This window comes from Carcharhinus amblyrhynchos, unplaced genomic scaffold, assembly GCF_965287045.1.
Source record: "Carcharhinus amblyrhynchos unplaced genomic scaffold, sCarAmb.v2.hapA scaffold_92, whole genome shotgun sequence".
In the NCBI taxonomy this organism is placed as follows: domain Eukaryota; kingdom Metazoa; phylum Chordata; class Chondrichthyes; order Carcharhiniformes; family Carcharhinidae; genus Carcharhinus; species Carcharhinus amblyrhynchos.
The window spans coordinates 70,223-87,139 of record NW_027649832.1 but is presented as its reverse complement, the minus strand read 5'-3'; the positions used below and the strand labels follow the sequence as shown (position 1 = coordinate 87,139).

Genomic DNA, 16,917 nt, shown 5'->3' with positions numbered 1-16,917 from the left:
ACAGCGGGAAAAGGTTCGGGTGGAGAATAAACACCAGGATAGAGCTATGGACTAGGTGCCTAGTTTCCATATTGTAAAACCATGTGACATGTTGATGCAAATACAATATAATCTTACACAGATACCCTCACCTTCTGAACTCAATGGGTAAATAAGGAAAAGTCTTTAACACTGACATTTTCTGGGATAATCACGAACAAACATGACTTTGGAATTATTCCCTATTTTGCCTCGTCCAGTAGTCTTGTAGTCCGTTCCATCACTGACCGATATCAACATGCTATGTATTTATTAATCTCTATTATTTTACACCTAGTGGGCACAGTTCTCAGACATAGCTGGGCAGTTGAGATGTCCATAGCAGGTGCGTCATCTGCCACGTTACCCGACCTGGCAAAAGAGTTGAGGGTTTTGGTTTCGTTGGTCCGGAAGAACACAACAAACTGGCCACGGGTGAGTCTGTCCTCATCTCTTCCTCCAGCGCAACGCCGATCGCTCCCTGTCCTGGGCTCATCTGCTTCTCTCGCTGATCGAGTGATCGGAATTCAGTTCACTCAACCACGTCCCGAGACTTCAGCTTTGCCCCCCTTCGCCCTCCGGAACTGGAACCGGAACTGGGCAAGGCCGGCACAAGTGGGCAGGTCGGGTGTCAGTTGAACATAATGGACTCAGGGTCCTGGTTCGCCATTTGCGCCATGTGCCTCAGTACGTCCTTTTTCGTTAAGATGCCCAGGAGACGTCTGTAAGGAGAAGGGAAAAGAAAAGTACATGTAATAATTACATGAAAATAACTGATGAGCTTGCATGTGGGTCAAGGTAGAGAAGAATGATCTGATGGCGTTAGAAAGCCCTGTGTTTGCCAGAGGGCCATTGCGCAGGGGGCTTGTGTTGGCAAAGGCATTGCCAATGAAGGCTTTGCGACCCATACTGCGTTGGCCTCAGGAAGCGTTGATAACAACATTGATGGTGTCCTCCAAATTCACCACCATCTTGCAAGTGGCAAGTACACCAAAGAACAAGAATCAGGAATCAGGCCCTTTGACCCTACAAGCCCGTGCTGCCCACTTTAACACTCACTGAGTGCCTTATTCAAGTCTTTCGTCGATCGTCGACAATTCTGTCCACCACTAGTGGAACCCTGCAATAAAGGGGGTGCACATTTAGGGAATTGTATGGACGCCAGTTTAAGGGAGATCCAATTCAGGGACAATTTATTGACACCAATCAACCAAGTTTTTGGCGTGTGGGAGGAAAGCGGAGCACCCGGAGGAAACCCACGCAAGCACGGGGAGAATGTGCAAACTCCCACAGACATTGACCCGAGCCGGAGATCCGACCCGGGTCCCTGTAACTGTACAGCAGACAGTGATAGTCACTGAGCTGACGTGTTGCCCGTCAATTGGTCCGGTTTAAGTGTACACTAACGGACGTGAAACACTAGGCAACTCCTGAAGCAACATCCAAGAGCAACCCTCGCATGACCCACCGCGTGTGTGCCCCTTATTGGCCAACAAGGCAGACCAAATCGCCTGTGGATGTAAAAGGAGACATCAGTAAACATAAATAGACATACCACTTGGATCCTCACCCCCACCAAAAAGGGGAACCACCAGTACATCCTCTTATGTACTCCCCTCACACAGTTTGGGATTGCACTCCACATTCAGATAACAGCTTGTCAATGTGCCACGTTCAATCCATCCTTATCAGCATTATTGCTACCCCCCCATCACCAGGACCTCTGACTTTAACTCTGGACTCCTGTGCATTGCCGCCTAAGCACCAGCAGGCTGTTGCGAACGCTAGCACTCTCCCTTCCGAATGACAAAGTGCCACGTTCAAATCCCACTCCCGAGTTTACATAAGAACTAGGAGCAGGAGTCGGCCATCTGGCCCCTCGAGCCTGCTCCGCCATTCAAGTTTAATCACGCAATCACATTGGCATCAGTCACTGCTTCCCTGCCGTGTCTCTCCCCTTCTCCCACCTCCTTCAGGACGTTCCCAAGCCCAATTTCTCCCCGACCGGGGCTCGTGGACATCCGTCCCAATCTCTCAAATGTTTGATAACACTCTCGGAAGCATCTCGGGATGCCGTACCCCATTAAAGCTGCCGCATAAGTGCACGTTGTTGGTCTTTGGAAAATATCATAAACCTCTACTCTGGAGGTCCTGTGGCGCAGTGGGTGGTGTCCCCGCCCCAGAGCCAGGAGCTCCAGGTTCGAATCCCACCCCGGGACCTGATGGCAAAGGGTTCATAATGTGGCCTAACAGGTTGCGTATCAACCTGCAAGAGCTTTCAATACATGCCAAAGGCTGGCAATAAGAGCGAGAGAGACTCCTGGCCAGCCACATTTCATATGTGGTGGCACAGTGGTTGGCACTGCTGCCTCACAGCGCCAGGGACCCGGGTTCGATTCCCGGCTTGGGGCTGTGTGGAGTTTGCACATTCCCCCCGTGTCTGCGTGGGTTTCCTCCGGGTGCTCTGGTTCCCTCCCACAAAATATGCGGGAACGGCCATGCTAACTTGACTCTAGTGTCAGGGACGAGCAGGGAAAATACGTGGGCTTACGGGAATAGGTGGGATTGTGATCAGTGCAGACTCAAAGGGCTGAATGGCCTCCTTCTGCCCCGTTGGGATCCTAATGATGACAATGGTGCTAGTGGCTCGGTATCAGTGAGGACCCTTCTCATTGTGGACGGATATCCTGGGAGAAGCCAGGAGACTTGGCACTGCGGCTTGTCAACAATTACTTACCCACTGCGAGTGACCAGGCACTGTCGGAGGCCCAGCTTACGAAAGATGTCCACCACCGTCTCCATGGGCGTGTGATCCGTCACAGTGAAGGGGCTCAGATTGAGGATCCTCCGCAGTTTGAGGGGGCAGGGGCTGTTACCAAGCAACGGGGGGGGATCTTCGGTGAAATACACTATGGAGTTACTGACCACTCCATCTTGTACCTTCCTTGCGTTCTCTAACACGGGTAGGAAAAAAAGAAATCAAAAACTGAAGGAGGAAAATTTTAGTACTCTTATCCGTTTAGTTTTGATTTCACCACGCACCCCTCAACACACTACACGCCACAATATCCCCTCCGCCCCCCACTTCCCAACGCCCAAACAGTGTTCTCCTTTCTGAAGGGCATCACCAAATGCCTAATACCCTCAGTGCCAACGGTCCGAGGCAGCAAATACAAGAGACCACGAGCGTCCGATGGGTGTATCATAACCAATCCCACTCCCACCGTCACAAATATTCACTTGCCAGCGGGAGACAGAATCGGAGAGGGAGGAAGAGAGGGATGGCAAGATGGCACAGTGGTTGGCCTCACAGCGCCAGGGACCCGGGTTCGATTCCCGGCTCGGGTCACTGTCTGTGTGGAGTCTGCACATTCCCCCCCCCCGTGTCTGCGTGGGTTTCCTCCGGGTGCTCCAGTTTCCTCCCACAGTCCAAAGATATGCGGATTAGGGTGCATTGGCCGTGCTAAAATTGCCCCTTAGTGTCAGGGAGACTAGCGAGGGTAAATGCATAGGGATAGGGAGATAGGGCTTGGGTAGGATTGTGGTCAGTGCAGACTCAATGGGCTGAATGGCCTCCTTCTGCACCGTACGGATTCTACGAAGAAGCCAGACTGATTCCTTCCCCAGTTTCACCCGCGCCCAATGTGTGATTCTACCCAGTAAGAAGTCTCACAACACCGGGTTAAAGTCCAACAGGTTTATTTGGTAGTAAACGCCACTAGCTTTTGGGGCACCGCCCCTTCGTCAGGTGAGTGGAGAGCTCATGACAAGACTCGAATTCTAATCCGTGTTCTGTAAACTGAGTGCGTCTTTTATACGATCAGAACTCTGTTTGTGATCAGAACTCTCCACCCACCTGATGAAGGAGCAGTGCTCCAAAAGCTAGTGGCGTTCACTACCAAATAAACCCGTTGGACTTTAACCTGGTGTCGTGAGACTTCTGACTGCATTGACCCCAGCCGGCATCTCCGCATCGTGTTTCTACCCAGACCAGCATCCAATCTGGGTTCGTCCTGCCCGCCACACTCAGATACCTTTTGTCAACGGGTTGAACCAAATTTGGGACAGCCTTCCTTTGACAGCCACACACTAACCCCTCCACCAGCGATCCCCCATCGGCTCACACTGAGTAACACTGCCATCAGTACAGCTTTGCGCGCACTGCAAACTTTTGATTCCTGACATTGATGCAATGTTAACGGGTGCCCAGCTGAATTGACTCACTCGTTGCAGGAATGGGATCCCTTCCCTGGACAAATCCAATCTGATTCCTTGGTGACCACAACAGGGAAGCCCTTATAATTGACAGATCACAGTCCTTTATTTGCAAATGCTATTCTGTTGACTAAATTCCTGGGGGTTGTGGGGGCGGCTGGGTATGTCTTATACTGCTCTGGGTCAGGACTGAGAGCAATACAGTGGCACGGCACTGCTGCCTCACAACACCAGGGACCCGGGTTCGATTCCAGCCTCGGATCGCTGTGTGTGTGTGTGTGTGTGTGTGTGTGTGTGTGTGTGTGTGTGTGTGTGTGTGTGTGTGTGTGTGTGTGTGTGTGTGTGTGTGTGGAGTTTGCACATTCTCCCCATGTCTGTGTGTCACCCACCCCAGCCCCAGGAGTGGGCGGGGGGGGGGGTGGTAGTGAGTGGCTGACATAGAGACTCCAGGTACTCCAGTTTCCTCCCACAGTTCAAAGGTTAGGTCGATTGGCTACGCTAAATTGACCCTAATGTCAGGGGGATTAGCAAGGTAAATGTGTGGGGTTACGGGAATGGGGGGGGGGAAAGTGGGTGAGGGGGGAAAGTGGGTGAGGGGGGGAAAGTGGGTGAGGGGGGGAAAGTGGGTGAGGGGGGGAAGTGGGTGAGGGGGGGAAGTGGGTGAGGGGGGCAGTGGGTGAGGGGGCAGTGGGTGAGGGGGGGCAGTGGGTGAGGGGGGGCACTGGGTGAGGGGGCAGTGGGTGAGGGGGCAGTGGGTGAGGGGGCAGTGGGTGAGGGGGGCAGTGGGTGAGGGGGGCAGTGGGTGAGGGGGGCAGTGGGTGAGGGGGGCAGTGGGTGAGGGGGGCAGTGGGTGAGGGGGGCAGTGGGTGAGGGGGGCAGTGGGTGGGGGGCGCAGTGGGTGGGGGGGCAGTGGGTGGGGGGGCAGTGGGTGGGGGGGCAGTGGGTGGGGGCGCAGTGGGTGGGGGCGCAGTGGGTGGGGGGGCAGTGGGTGGGGGGGCAGTGGGTGGGGGGGCAGTGGGTGAGGGGGCAGTGGGTGGGGGGGCAGTGGGTGGGGGGGGTAGTGGGTGGGGGGGCAGTGGGTGGGGGGGCAGTGGGTGGGGGGGCAGTGGGTGGGGGGGCAGTGGGTGGGGGGGCAGTGGGTGAGGGGGGCAAGTGGGTGGGGGGGCAGTGGGTGGGGGGGCAGTGGGTGAGGGGGGCAAGTGGGTGAGGGGGAAGTGGGTGAGGGGGGAGTGAGCGAGTGGGAAGTGGGTGAGGGGAGGAGTACTGGGATGGGAAAGGCACCCATACAACTGGACAGGAGTACAGTGCCGGACACAAGGCCGGGATTCAGAGCCGGAGTTCCAGTATCCACTCGCCGAGACCATCCTGAGCAGGGCTGGAATCCAGCGCCCCTGGTTAGGAGGCTGGAATGTAACCATGAAACGTAACCCATTAAAAGCAGCAGCTACCAGGCCCAATTCCCAATTCTGAGCTGCATCCGGAGCCCAAATTCAACGTCAAGGCAACGGGTGCCGAGCCGATCAACTCACTTATTGCAGGAATGAGGTCCCTTCTCTGGACAAAGCCGATGAGCCGCTCCGATTCCTTGGTGACCACAACAGGGAAGCCGTTGTAATCGGTTTCTTTAATCAGAGTCTCCACGTCCTCCATGGTCATGCTGCCCTGGGTCAGCACCGAGAGCGGAGGCTCCGTGCGTCTCGGCTTCATGACGTCCGTCGCCAGCGTCCTGTGCCTGAACTCATCCTTCGAGTCCAGGAAAGGGTAACCGTTCAAGTGGATGTGTGCTTCGTAAATGCCCACTTTGCCAAAGGCATCCGCCACCCACTTGCTGGTCACCGCCGCAGCCATCAATGGGACAATGTACTCCAAACCCCCGGTTAGCTCGAACATGATCACGACCAGGGACACTGTCATACGGGTAACTCCACCTGCATGGGGAACAGACACAATGAGACACTTCGAAACTTCTCCACTCAAATGATTCTGACTAACGGCAGCGTGACACAGGATCAACTTCTCACCCTTCCACTCAAATCTTCCTTCCATCTCTGGAACCTTGTCACCTGTAACACCCTCCCCTCCAATACTGGCGGCACTGTGGTTCACACTGCTGCTTCGCAGCTCCAAGGTCCCGGGCTCGATTCCCGGCTCGGGTCACTGTCTGTGTGGAGTTTGCACATTCTCCCCGTGTCTGCGTGGGTTTCCTCCAGGTACTCTGGTTTCCTCCCACAGTCCAAAGATGTGCGGGTTAGGTTGATTGGCCATGCTAAGAAATTGCCCCTTAGTGTCCAGGGATGGGTAGGTTAGAGGGATTAGTGGGTATAATATGTAGGGATATGGGGGTAGGGCCTGGGTGGGATTGTGTTCGGTGCAGACTCGATGGGCCGAAGGGCCTCTTTCTGCACTGTAGGGTTCTATAATTCTATGTAACTCAGCACTTCTCCCATGCTGCTCTCTCCAACTTCCCTTACTCCACTGCTGCTGGTCATACTTTCAACTGTCTGTTTAAACTCTCCTCCAGAGCTCCTCTTCCCTCTCTGTCTCCTCTCCAAGGGACTTCTTCAATCTTTTCACCCCGTTTCGGATCTTCTTTTGGTGTCAATATTCCTTTACCCGATTACACTCTTACGCAGCGCCTTGCGATTAGTTACACCATTAATGGTCCCGTAAGATGTCTCACCACACCAGGTTCAAGTCGGACAGGTTTATTTGGAATCACGAGCTTTTGGAGTGCTGCCCCTTCATCAGGTGGTAAGTGAGGAAGCAGCAGCGCTCTGAAAGCTCGTGGTTCCGAGTAAACCTGTTGGATTTTAACCTGGCGTTGTGAGACTTCTGACTGTCCCTATCCCAGTCCAACGCTGGCATCTCCACATCATGGCTACCATTAATGGTGCTACATAAATGCAAATTGTTGTTAATGATGAAGTAGTTACATTCTCTCGTATCAGAACCGGAAATAGTTGCTTTTATACACTAGGGCTGGCACGGTGGCACAGTGGTTAGCACTGCTGCCTCACAGCGCCAGGGACCCGCGTTCGATCCCCGGCTCGGGTCACTGTCTGTGTGGGGTTTGCACATTCTCCCCGTGTCTGCGTGGGTTTCCTCCGGGTGCTCCGGTTTCCTCCCACAGTCTGAAAGACGCGCTGGTTAGGGTGCGTTGACCCAAATGGGCGCCAGACCGTGATGACTAGAGGAATTTCACAGTAATCAAGAGATTCGGAAAGGGATCAATAAGATCAACGTTGGCTTTGGAGCAGAACAATCTCTCTCTCTCTCTCACGCACAAAAGTCAAGGGCAAGTTACTCACCGAGACAGGCAGCAGCCCCCACCATGGCATACAGGCCGGGTGTGACACAGTCAGCCCCGGGCCTACACCAGCTCCTGAAGATGAACCAGTCGTGGTGATGGTAGGCCATCTGCTCCACTCCAATGCCCACCATTCGACCAGCTATTGCCCCGACAGCCATGCTCGGAATAAACAGTCCCGACGGCATCTGCAGGAACGATGAGAATTAAATACAGCACCATCCACTCCTCCGTGCATCACGTGGGGGCGCAGTGGGTCAGCGCTGCTGCCTCGCAGCGCCGGGGAGCCGGGTTCGATTCCCGGCTCGGGTCACTGTCTGTGCGGAGTTTGCACATTCTCCCCGTGTCTGCATGGGTTTCCTCCGGGTGCTCCGGTTTCCTCCCACAGTCTGAAAGATGTGCTGGTTAGGGTGCGTTGACCCAAACGGGCGCCAGAGTGTGGCCACTAGGGGAATTTCCACAGTAACTTCATTGCATTGTTAATGTAAGCCTTACTTGTGACGAATAAATAAATTTTACTCTACCATAGGGCACTGTTAACACTTAATCATAGAATCCCTACAGTGCAGAAGGAGGTCATTCGGCCCATCAAGTTTGCACTGACCACAATCCCACCCAGCCCCTATTCCCGTAACCCCATGCATTTGCCCTAACTGGTCCCACTGACACCAATGGACAATTTAGCACGGCCAATCCACCTAACCTGCACACCTTTACTGCAAAATTCCCCTAGTTACCACACTCCGGTGCCTGTTCGGGTACATTGAGGGAGAATTTAGCACGGCCAATCCACCTAACCCGCACACCTTTACTGCAAAATTCCCCTAGTCACCACACTCCGGTGCCTGTTCGGGTACACCGAGGGAGAATTTAGCACGGTCAATCCACCTAACCGGCACATCTTTGGACTGTGAGAGGAAACTGGAGCACCCGGAGGAAACCCACGCAGATATGGGGAGAATGTGCAAACAGACACTGACCCAAGGCGGGAATCGAACCTGGGGCCCCGGCACTGTGAGAGAGCAGTGCTAGCCACAGTGTCACCATACCGCCCTTAACACGAAGTACGCTAACGATGTTTAAGTCTCTTGAGGTGTCAGTAAACAAAGCAAATCAAACCGAATATCTATCAGTTCTTCCAGTGGTAAATAATACTGGCACTCCAACTTCTGTAGATGGGTCTATTCAGTTTAACTTCCTTAGAAAAAAAAAATTGCAGATAATAAGTTATCTGGACAGCTAAAGTTGGCAGACCGTTTTATTTTAACCTTTACGGCTATTTAAACATTCTCCCTGTGCTTGCGCGGGTTTCCTCCGGGTGCTCCAGTTTCCCCCCTCAGTGCCAAAAATGTGCTGGTTAGATGGATTGGCCGTGCTAAGTTCTCCCTCAGCGTTGCAGGATGGGTAAATGAGGTGGATTAGCTATGGTAAACGCACGGGGTAATGGGGAGGGGGGGTGTAGAGCGAAGGGGTTGGGCCTGGGGAAAATGCTCTTTCAGAGAGTCAGTGCGGACGTGATGGGCCGAACGGCCTCCTTCTGCACTGTTGGGATTCTGTGGTTCTAACAGTGACGGAAACAACTGCTTGCCCTCCAGTGGTGGCCAGGTTTGGGTAACGCTACTACCCAAGTTTGAACAACTATTCAATCCTTCTGCTCTTCATTCAATCCGCAACAAATATAAAATAAAGAGTAAGCCGGGGTGAAGTAAATTTTACAGCAGTAATGTAACCATTACACAGGGTGCAATCTAATGATACTGCCCATAGAAATGACGGAAAGGCGGTCGTTATCGTTGGAGCAGAGAAGGCGGATAAAGCGATTCAGAATGACAAGCTGTGCTGACTTGCAGAAGATCGGTAAGCGGGGGAGAAAGATTTAAGATTATTCAAGTGGCATGGACAGAGGGGACAGTCAGATGGTCTTTCTTAGGGCAGTGCCAGGGGACATGAGTTTAAGGGGCGTGGGGAAAAGTTCGGAGGAGATGTGCGAGGCAACTTTTTTTTTAATACACAGAGGGTGGTGAATGTCCAAGAACTGGATGGGATGGGAAACGAGGCACGGTGGCACAGTGGGTTAGCACTGCTGCCTCACAGCTCCAGGGTCCTGGGTTCGATTCCCGGCTCGGGTCACTGTCTGTGTGGAGTTTGCACATTCTCCTCGTGTCTGCGTGGGTTTCCTCCGGGTACTCCGGTTTCCTCCCACAGTCCAAAGATGTGCGGGTTAGGTTGATTGGCCATGCTAAGAAATTGCCCCTTCGTGTCTAGGGATGTGTAGGTTAGAGGGATTAGTGGGTATAATATGTAGGGATGTGGGGGTAGGGATTGTGTTGGGTGCAGACTCGATGGGCCAAAGGGCCTCTTTCTGCACTGTCGGGGTTTCTACGATCTTTCTATGAAATGACAGCAATTTCTTTCCACTCAGCGCGTTGCTGCGATCTGAAAGGCTTCGCAGTGCCACGGGACCCGGGTTCGATTCCCGGCTTGGGTCCCCGAGTGCGCACATTCTCCCCGTGTCTGCGTGGGCGTGCTCCGGTTTCCGCCCCCACAGTGTTGGTTAGGCGCACGGAGCCAAAAAGTGCGGTGATTTTCATAGCAACAGCGACTCATAAACAAAGTCTTTCGGCCCACGCTGATGGGGGTCGTACAAACGTCGAAGGCAGTTCAAGGCACTTGTTACCAGCCCTCACCTTCATGCCAAAGGTGAATATGGTGATGACGATCTTGAAAACCAGGGCCAGGGCTAGCTGCCAGAGAGCAGCGTAGACCCCAGGGCCCGCTGGCCTGTCGGGTATATCGTCAACAGGCCGCGTCATGTTGGGATCGTTGATGTAGTCGCACAACTGCGAGGACTCGAGTGCTCCGCAGTCGTTGAAGAGCTCGGAGATGAGCTCGCTGGTGCTCTGCCTGGTGTACTGATTGGGAAAGGCGAAGATGGCCGTGATGGCGGTCACGGCGATCACTTCCAGCACCGGGTACCTCCCCAGCTTGGTGTTCTTGCGCTTCCAGCACCAGGCGATGTTCCCGCGGATGAAAAGCGTCCCCCACAGGCCTCCGAAAACCCCCAGCAGGATGAAGGGCACCAGTTCGGCCATGTACCAGGGCGTGTGGTACTCCACGTAAAACAGCACCAGGCGACTGTTGCCGAACGGGTTGATGGAGCGGAGGGTGAACGCGGCGACCAAAGCAGCGAAGAACGATCTCCAGAGTGTCTTCAGCGGGAAGTAGTAGCTGACCTGCAACACAGGAGCAGATTCCACCCGCGTTAACATTTCTCTCGCCTACCCGGCTTCCGAGTGCTTTCGCCAGAGTGCGGCGCGGCGGGTTAGCACCGCTGCGTCGCAGCTCCAGGGTTCGATTCCCGGCTCGGGTCTGTGTGGAGTTTGCACATTCTCCTCGTGTCTGCGTGGGTTTCCTCCCGCAGTCCAAAGACGTGCGGGGTTCGGCTGATTGGCCGTGCTAAGGAATTGTCCCTGAGTGTCCAGGGTAGGGGAGGTTAGAGGGATTAGTGGGTATGATATGGGGGTAGGACCTGGGTGGGATTGTATTCGGTGCAGACTCGATGGGCCGAAGGGCCTTTTTCTGCATTGTAGGGTTCTATGGTTCAAATCTTTGGAGTTACCCCTCTCTCTCGCTCGCTTTCTCGGAAAACCTGGCGATTGTGACATCTGTGCCCACGATTAAAACGGCTTTGTACTGGCTGGCTAAGGACACGGTTCATTCTTCTCTAACCCAGGGGCGCCCCAGATGGATTGTACCAGCTCTGGAGCCAGTGAGAGATCAGCATACATGGCACAGCGCTGTTCAAACCCAGGGCGGCACGGTGGCACAGTGGTTAGCACTGCTGCCTCACAGCGCCAGGGACCCAGGTTCGATTCCCGGCTTGGGTCGATGTGGAGTTTGCACATTCTCCCCGTGTCTGCGTGGGTTTTCTCCACGTGCCCCGGTTTCCTCCCACAGTCTGAAAGACTCGCTGGTTAGGGTGCATTGACCCGAACAGGCGCCGGAGTGTGGTGACTAGGGGAATTTCACAGTAACTTCATTGCAGTGTTAATGTAAGCTTTACTTGTGATTGACAAAAGAAGCTAGCTGATTTACAATATGGTTGTGACGATGCAGATACTGTGACTCCCCCGCTGACCACTCAGGGCCAGACGAGGAAGAGATATGACACACTTTCATTTTCACACACACTTCAATTCATCGGTTGGTGAAAGCAATAATTTGGCAGCCTGCCCTTGAAATTAGGGGGCATCATTTTAGGCCTGAGTGGTTAAATGAAAACTTTCATTCACCACTGTCTGTGCGGAGTTGGCATGTTCTCCCCGTGTCTGCGTGGGTTTCCTCTGGGTGCCCCGGTTTCCTCCCACAGTCCAGAGATGTGTGGGTTAGGTTGACTGGCCAGACCAAATTGCCCCTTAGTGTCAGGGTAAATATGTGGGGGTTTAAGGGAATAGGGGCTGGGTGGGATTGTGGTCGGTGCAGGCCCGATGGGCCAAATGGCCTCCTTCTGCACTGTAGGGATTCTATGATCGGTGTCACAAGTCGGCTTACGTTAACACTGCAATGAAGTTACTGCGAAAATCCCCTGGTCGTCACACTCCGGCACCTGGTCGGGTCAATGCATCCTAACCAGCGCGTCTTTCAGACTGACGGAGGAAACCCATGCAGACATGGGGAGGACATGCAAACTCCGCACAGACAGTGACCCAAGCCGGGAATCGAACCCGGGTCCCTGGCGCGGTGAGGCAGCAGTGCTGACCACTGTGCCGCCCCAGGTAAAACCTGCGGTGCCCTTGTGTTTCAGTCTTTACTTCCACGAGTTACGCAGAAATGGTGCTGTGAATTCGGGTGCTGTTCCCTGGGGTAAGTGAGGAAGTGATCAGGTAGGGTTGGACAAGGGTGGGTTTAATCTGCAGCTGGGCTGGAGGAGGGGTAATGATGGCTGAGTGTTGGGCTGTGACCATCGGGGAGCCTTTGGTACTTGTCACTGCGATGGACAATGGATTCCCAGCTTGTAATGACGTGAGTTCCCTGCCCGCCACTTTGAGAATTTAGGACATTCCCCGGCACATGAAAAAAATCAGCGTCTCGCGGTCAAATTTCTCAAGCAGCCCCCATTTAAAACTGAGAAGTGAGAGCTGGACAAACATCAGCAAAGTTGAGGGCGGCAGGGTAGCACAGTGGGTTAGCACTGCTGCCTCACAGCTCCAGGGACCTGGGTTCGATTCCCGGCTTGGGTCTGTGCGCAGTTTGCACATTCTCCCCGTGTCTGTGTGGGTTTTCTCCCACAGTCCAAAGGTGTGCAGGTTGGGTTGATTGGCCATGCTAAAATTGCCCCTTAGAGGCGTAGGTTAGAGGGATTAGCGGGTAAAATATGTCGGGATGTGGGGGTAGGGCCTGGGTGGGATTGTGTTCGGTGTAGACTCGATGGGCCGAGTGGCTTCCTTCGGCACTGTAGGGTTTCTATGATTCTACAATTAAAATCTTTCAGATTGAGCTTGGTTGTCACTGGGTCTCAATTTAATCGGCCAGCCAAGGGTAAACCCAAATTATAAACTGACAGAGGCCCCTCACATGAGGAGAGGCTAAGTCGCTTAGGATTATATTCACTGGGGTTTAGAAGAGTGAGAGGGGATCTCATAGAAACTGATAAAATTCTAACAGGATTAGACAGGGTGGATTCAGAAAGAATGTTCCCGATGGTGTGGGGGGAGCAGAACGAGGGGTCACAGTTTGAGGATAAGGGGGAAACCTTTTAGAACTGAGGTGAGGAGAGATTTCTTCACCCAGAGGGTGGTGGATGTGTGGAATTCACTCCCACAGCAAGTAGTTGAGGCCAAAATGTTGTGTAATTTCGAGAAGAAATTAGATATATAGCTCTTGGGGCTGAAGGAATCGAGGGATATGAGGGGAAGGGGGGGATCAGGATATTGAACTTGATGATCAGTCATGATCAAAATGAATGGCAGGGCAGGCTCAAAGGGCCAAATGGCCTCCTCCTGCTTCTATGTTTCTATACTTGTAGGCATGCTGTAGGACTGAGAGTGATGTGCTTCAAATGAATTAATCAGATACGAAACATGAAGTCTCTTATCAAAAGCAGCGAGAAATAATACCACGACCCTGAATTAAATTGGATATTCGCCGTGCTTTTGGGCACAAAACGGTAAACATGTAGCTCGCCAGAGTTATAGCACAGATTCATACACACGCAGGGGTTCCTGATACTTGGTGGCATGGTGGGTTAGCACAGCTGCCTCACAACGTCAGGGACCCAGGTTCGATTCCCAGCTTGGGAGCTCCCAGCCTGTGTGGAGTCTGTACCTTCTCTCCATGTCTGGTTTCCTCCGAGTGCTCCGGTTTCCAACACAGCCTGAAAAGCGTGCTGGTTAGGGGCACTGGCCATGCTAAATTCTCCCTCAGTGCACCCGAACAGGCGCCGGAGTGTGGTGACTAGCCGATTGTCGCAGTGACGTCATTGCAGTGTTAATGTAAGCCTCACAAATAAATAAACTTTAGATTCAACATCACAGCAGATTTATCATGGGAGCTGTTGCCTGTACGGAGTAGAAAATGGAACTAAGCAGGAGCCTGTGTAACACCCCAGTGAGATCACCATCAAATCATGCGACCTTAAAGCAATCATGCAGCCACTTAAATATATAACAACATGGTAGTTCTCGGCAGGAATGTATTTTACCTCTTCCAAACTGAAAAGCACGCCACCAATGGGAGCACCAAACGCAACAGAGACGCCAGCAGCAGCAGCAGCTGAGAGTACCTGCAAGAAAGACAAACAACTTCCATAATATAGAACACAGAACACTACAGCACAAACAGGCCCTTCGGCCCACAAGTTGCACCGATCATGTCCATACCCAACAGGCCTATCTATAACTCTCAATCCCATTAAGTCCCATGTACTCATCCAGAAGTCTTTTAAAAGACCCCAGCGAGTTCGCCTCCACCACCACCGACAGCAACCGATTCCACTCACTCGCCACCCTCTGAGTGAAAAACTTACCCCTGACATCTCCTCTGTACCTGCTCCCCAGCACCTTAAACCTGTGTCCTCTCGTAGCGACCATTTCAGCCCTGGGAAAAAGCCTCTGAGAATCCACCCTATCTATTCCTCTCAACATCTTATACACCTCTATCAGGTCTCCTCTCAACCTTCGTCTCTCCAGGGAGAAGAGTCCTAGCTCCCTCAACCTGTCCTCATAAGGCATGCCTCCCAATCCAGGCAACATCCTTGTAAATCTCCTCTGCACCCTCTTAATAGCTTCCACGTCCTTCCTGTAGTGAGGTGACCAGAACTGCGCACAGTACTCCAAGTGGGGTCTGACAAGGGTCTTATAAAGTTGCAGCATTACCTCCCGACTCCTAAACTCAATCCCTCGATTAATGAAGGCCAGTCCACCATACACCTTCTTCACCACATCCTCCACCTGCGAGGCCGATTTAAGAGTCCTATGGACCCAGACCCCAAGATCCTTCTGCTCTGCAACACTGCTAAGACTCCTACCCTTGATATTGTACTCCTTCATCCCGTTGGACCTGCCAAAATGGACCACTACACATTTATCCGCGTTGAAGTCCATCTGCCACTTCTCCGCCCAGCCTTGCATCCTATCTATGTCACGCTGCAACTCCTGACATCCCTCCAGACTATCCACAACACCACCAACCTTCGTGTCGTCGGTGACAAACTTACCCATCTCTCCACTAATAATGCCCTAGAACTTCCACCAGTAAAACGAACGCACGATCTGAACCCCTGCTTTTAATCACGTCCTTCCCAATTCCTTGTCTGTGGCAATAGGCAATGAATTTGGGTGTCCCTGCACGACCACACATCACATTCTGTCTCTCTCTCTCCCCATTTAATTTTTCAATGGATACTCCCTTCCCCAAACAGACTGTGAATGCGGAGTCGACATTGTCAAGATTGAAATGAATAGGTTTATTTTCTCAGGCAGGTCTTGTCAAGAATTAGCGGCCGGTGGCTGCTAAATGAAGTTAGGACTTTATTCCCTGGAGAAGAACGAGGGGAGATTTGATAGAGGTGTGTAAGATTATGATGGGTGTAGATAGAGTGAATGCAAGCAGGCTTCTTCCACTGAGGCTAGGGGAGAACGTGGGTTAAGGGGGAAAAGTTTAAAGGGAATATTAGAGAGGGGGGGGTGGTTCTTCACACACAGAGAGTGGTGGGAGTGTGGAATGAGCTGCCAGATGAAGTGGTGAAAGTGGGCTGACTTTTAACATTGAAGAAAAACTTGGACAGGTACATGGGTGAGAGGGGTGTGGAGGGATACGGTGCAGGTGGGACGAGGCAGAAAAATGGTTTGGCCCAGCCAAGAAGGGCCAAAAGGCCTGTTTCTGTGCTGGAATGTTCTACGGTTCTAAGAAATCAGCCTTGACTTGAGTGAAAGGGTTTGAAGGACTGGATGGCCTACACTTCATTTGCCTTCGACGTCAAGGCATTTTTGGAGTCATTCCACCAACTTCTACACATTTTGGAACCAGATCTCTAACGTTGTCTCCATCTGCATTTGACGATGAACTCCTCATTCCAGTTCCGAGCTGATCCTCTCTCTCATCCAGGTTCTGTTTTATTCATTACCGGAGCTATTCTCCTCTAAGTTAAAGTTACCACTTACCTCTCTCCTCTTCCCTTCATTCTTACTGTACTTTGAAAACAGGCAGCAGAAGAGGTTGCCACAGCAACAGGCCACGTGAACCAGGGGTCCTTCTTTCCCGAGACTTAGGCCTGACGACACAGCCAACACCAGGGTCACTGTTTTAATGAGCAATGTCCATTTCCCCAGATAACCTCTGATAATAAAGCCACTAAGGATGGTCTTAATCTGAAAAAGATTGGATTTAAGCTGATTACGAGGAAGGCAAACACATCACAAAACCTTCACCGAAACACAGCTGACAAAAAGCTCTTTATTTTACCAAACCAATATTTATTCCAAGCTGAAAAATGTTCAACGTCAACTAAAAACTGATTTGGACGGGTCAGGGCAGGTTCCACGTATCGGTTAACTGTCCGTTTCAATCTCCCACAGTCTTCTCCATTCTCCCCTCTCGCATCTCTCACTTCATAAACCAATCATTCGCAGCAGTGTCGTCAACCGTTCAGGCCCAAAACTCCAGAGTTCACTCCCAAAACCTCTTAGCCTCGCCCACTCCCCCTCGCCAGCTCTTCCTCACTCCCTTCGCCCCCTCACCAGCTCTTCCTCACTTCCCTTGCCCGCTCTGTCTCACCAAATTTTCCTCGCTCCCTCGCCCGCTCTCTCTCACCCACTCTCCCTCACTCCCTCAGCGGTTCTCCCAGTGCAATCTACTCGACATCGGAGAGACCAAACACG

At 52.5% G+C, this 16,917-nt stretch overlaps 1 protein-coding gene across 2 annotated transcripts in view; it reads right to left on the bottom strand.

Moving 5' to 3' along the window:
* Positions 1-610: 610 nt before the first annotated feature.
* clcn4 (chloride channel, voltage-sensitive 4) overlaps positions 611-16,917 on the bottom strand; it is a 51,105-nt gene continuing 34,798 nt past the window's right edge. For both annotated transcript variants that reach the window (XM_080182843.1, XM_080182842.1), the window contains exons 6-12: positions 16,201-16,407; positions 14,241-14,321; positions 10,228-10,773; positions 7,542-7,728; positions 5,763-6,161; positions 2,756-2,972; positions 611-740 (exon numbers count right to left, since the gene is read on the bottom strand). In XM_080182843.1, coding sequence (XP_080038969.1) covers positions 650-740; positions 2,756-2,972; positions 5,763-6,161; positions 7,542-7,728; positions 10,228-10,773; positions 14,241-14,321; positions 16,201-16,407 — 1,728 coding nt within the window. In that variant the 3' untranslated portion in view covers positions 611-649. The remainder of the gene's footprint in view (positions 741-2,755; positions 2,973-5,762; positions 6,162-7,541; positions 7,729-10,227; positions 10,774-14,240; positions 14,322-16,200; positions 16,408-16,917) is intronic.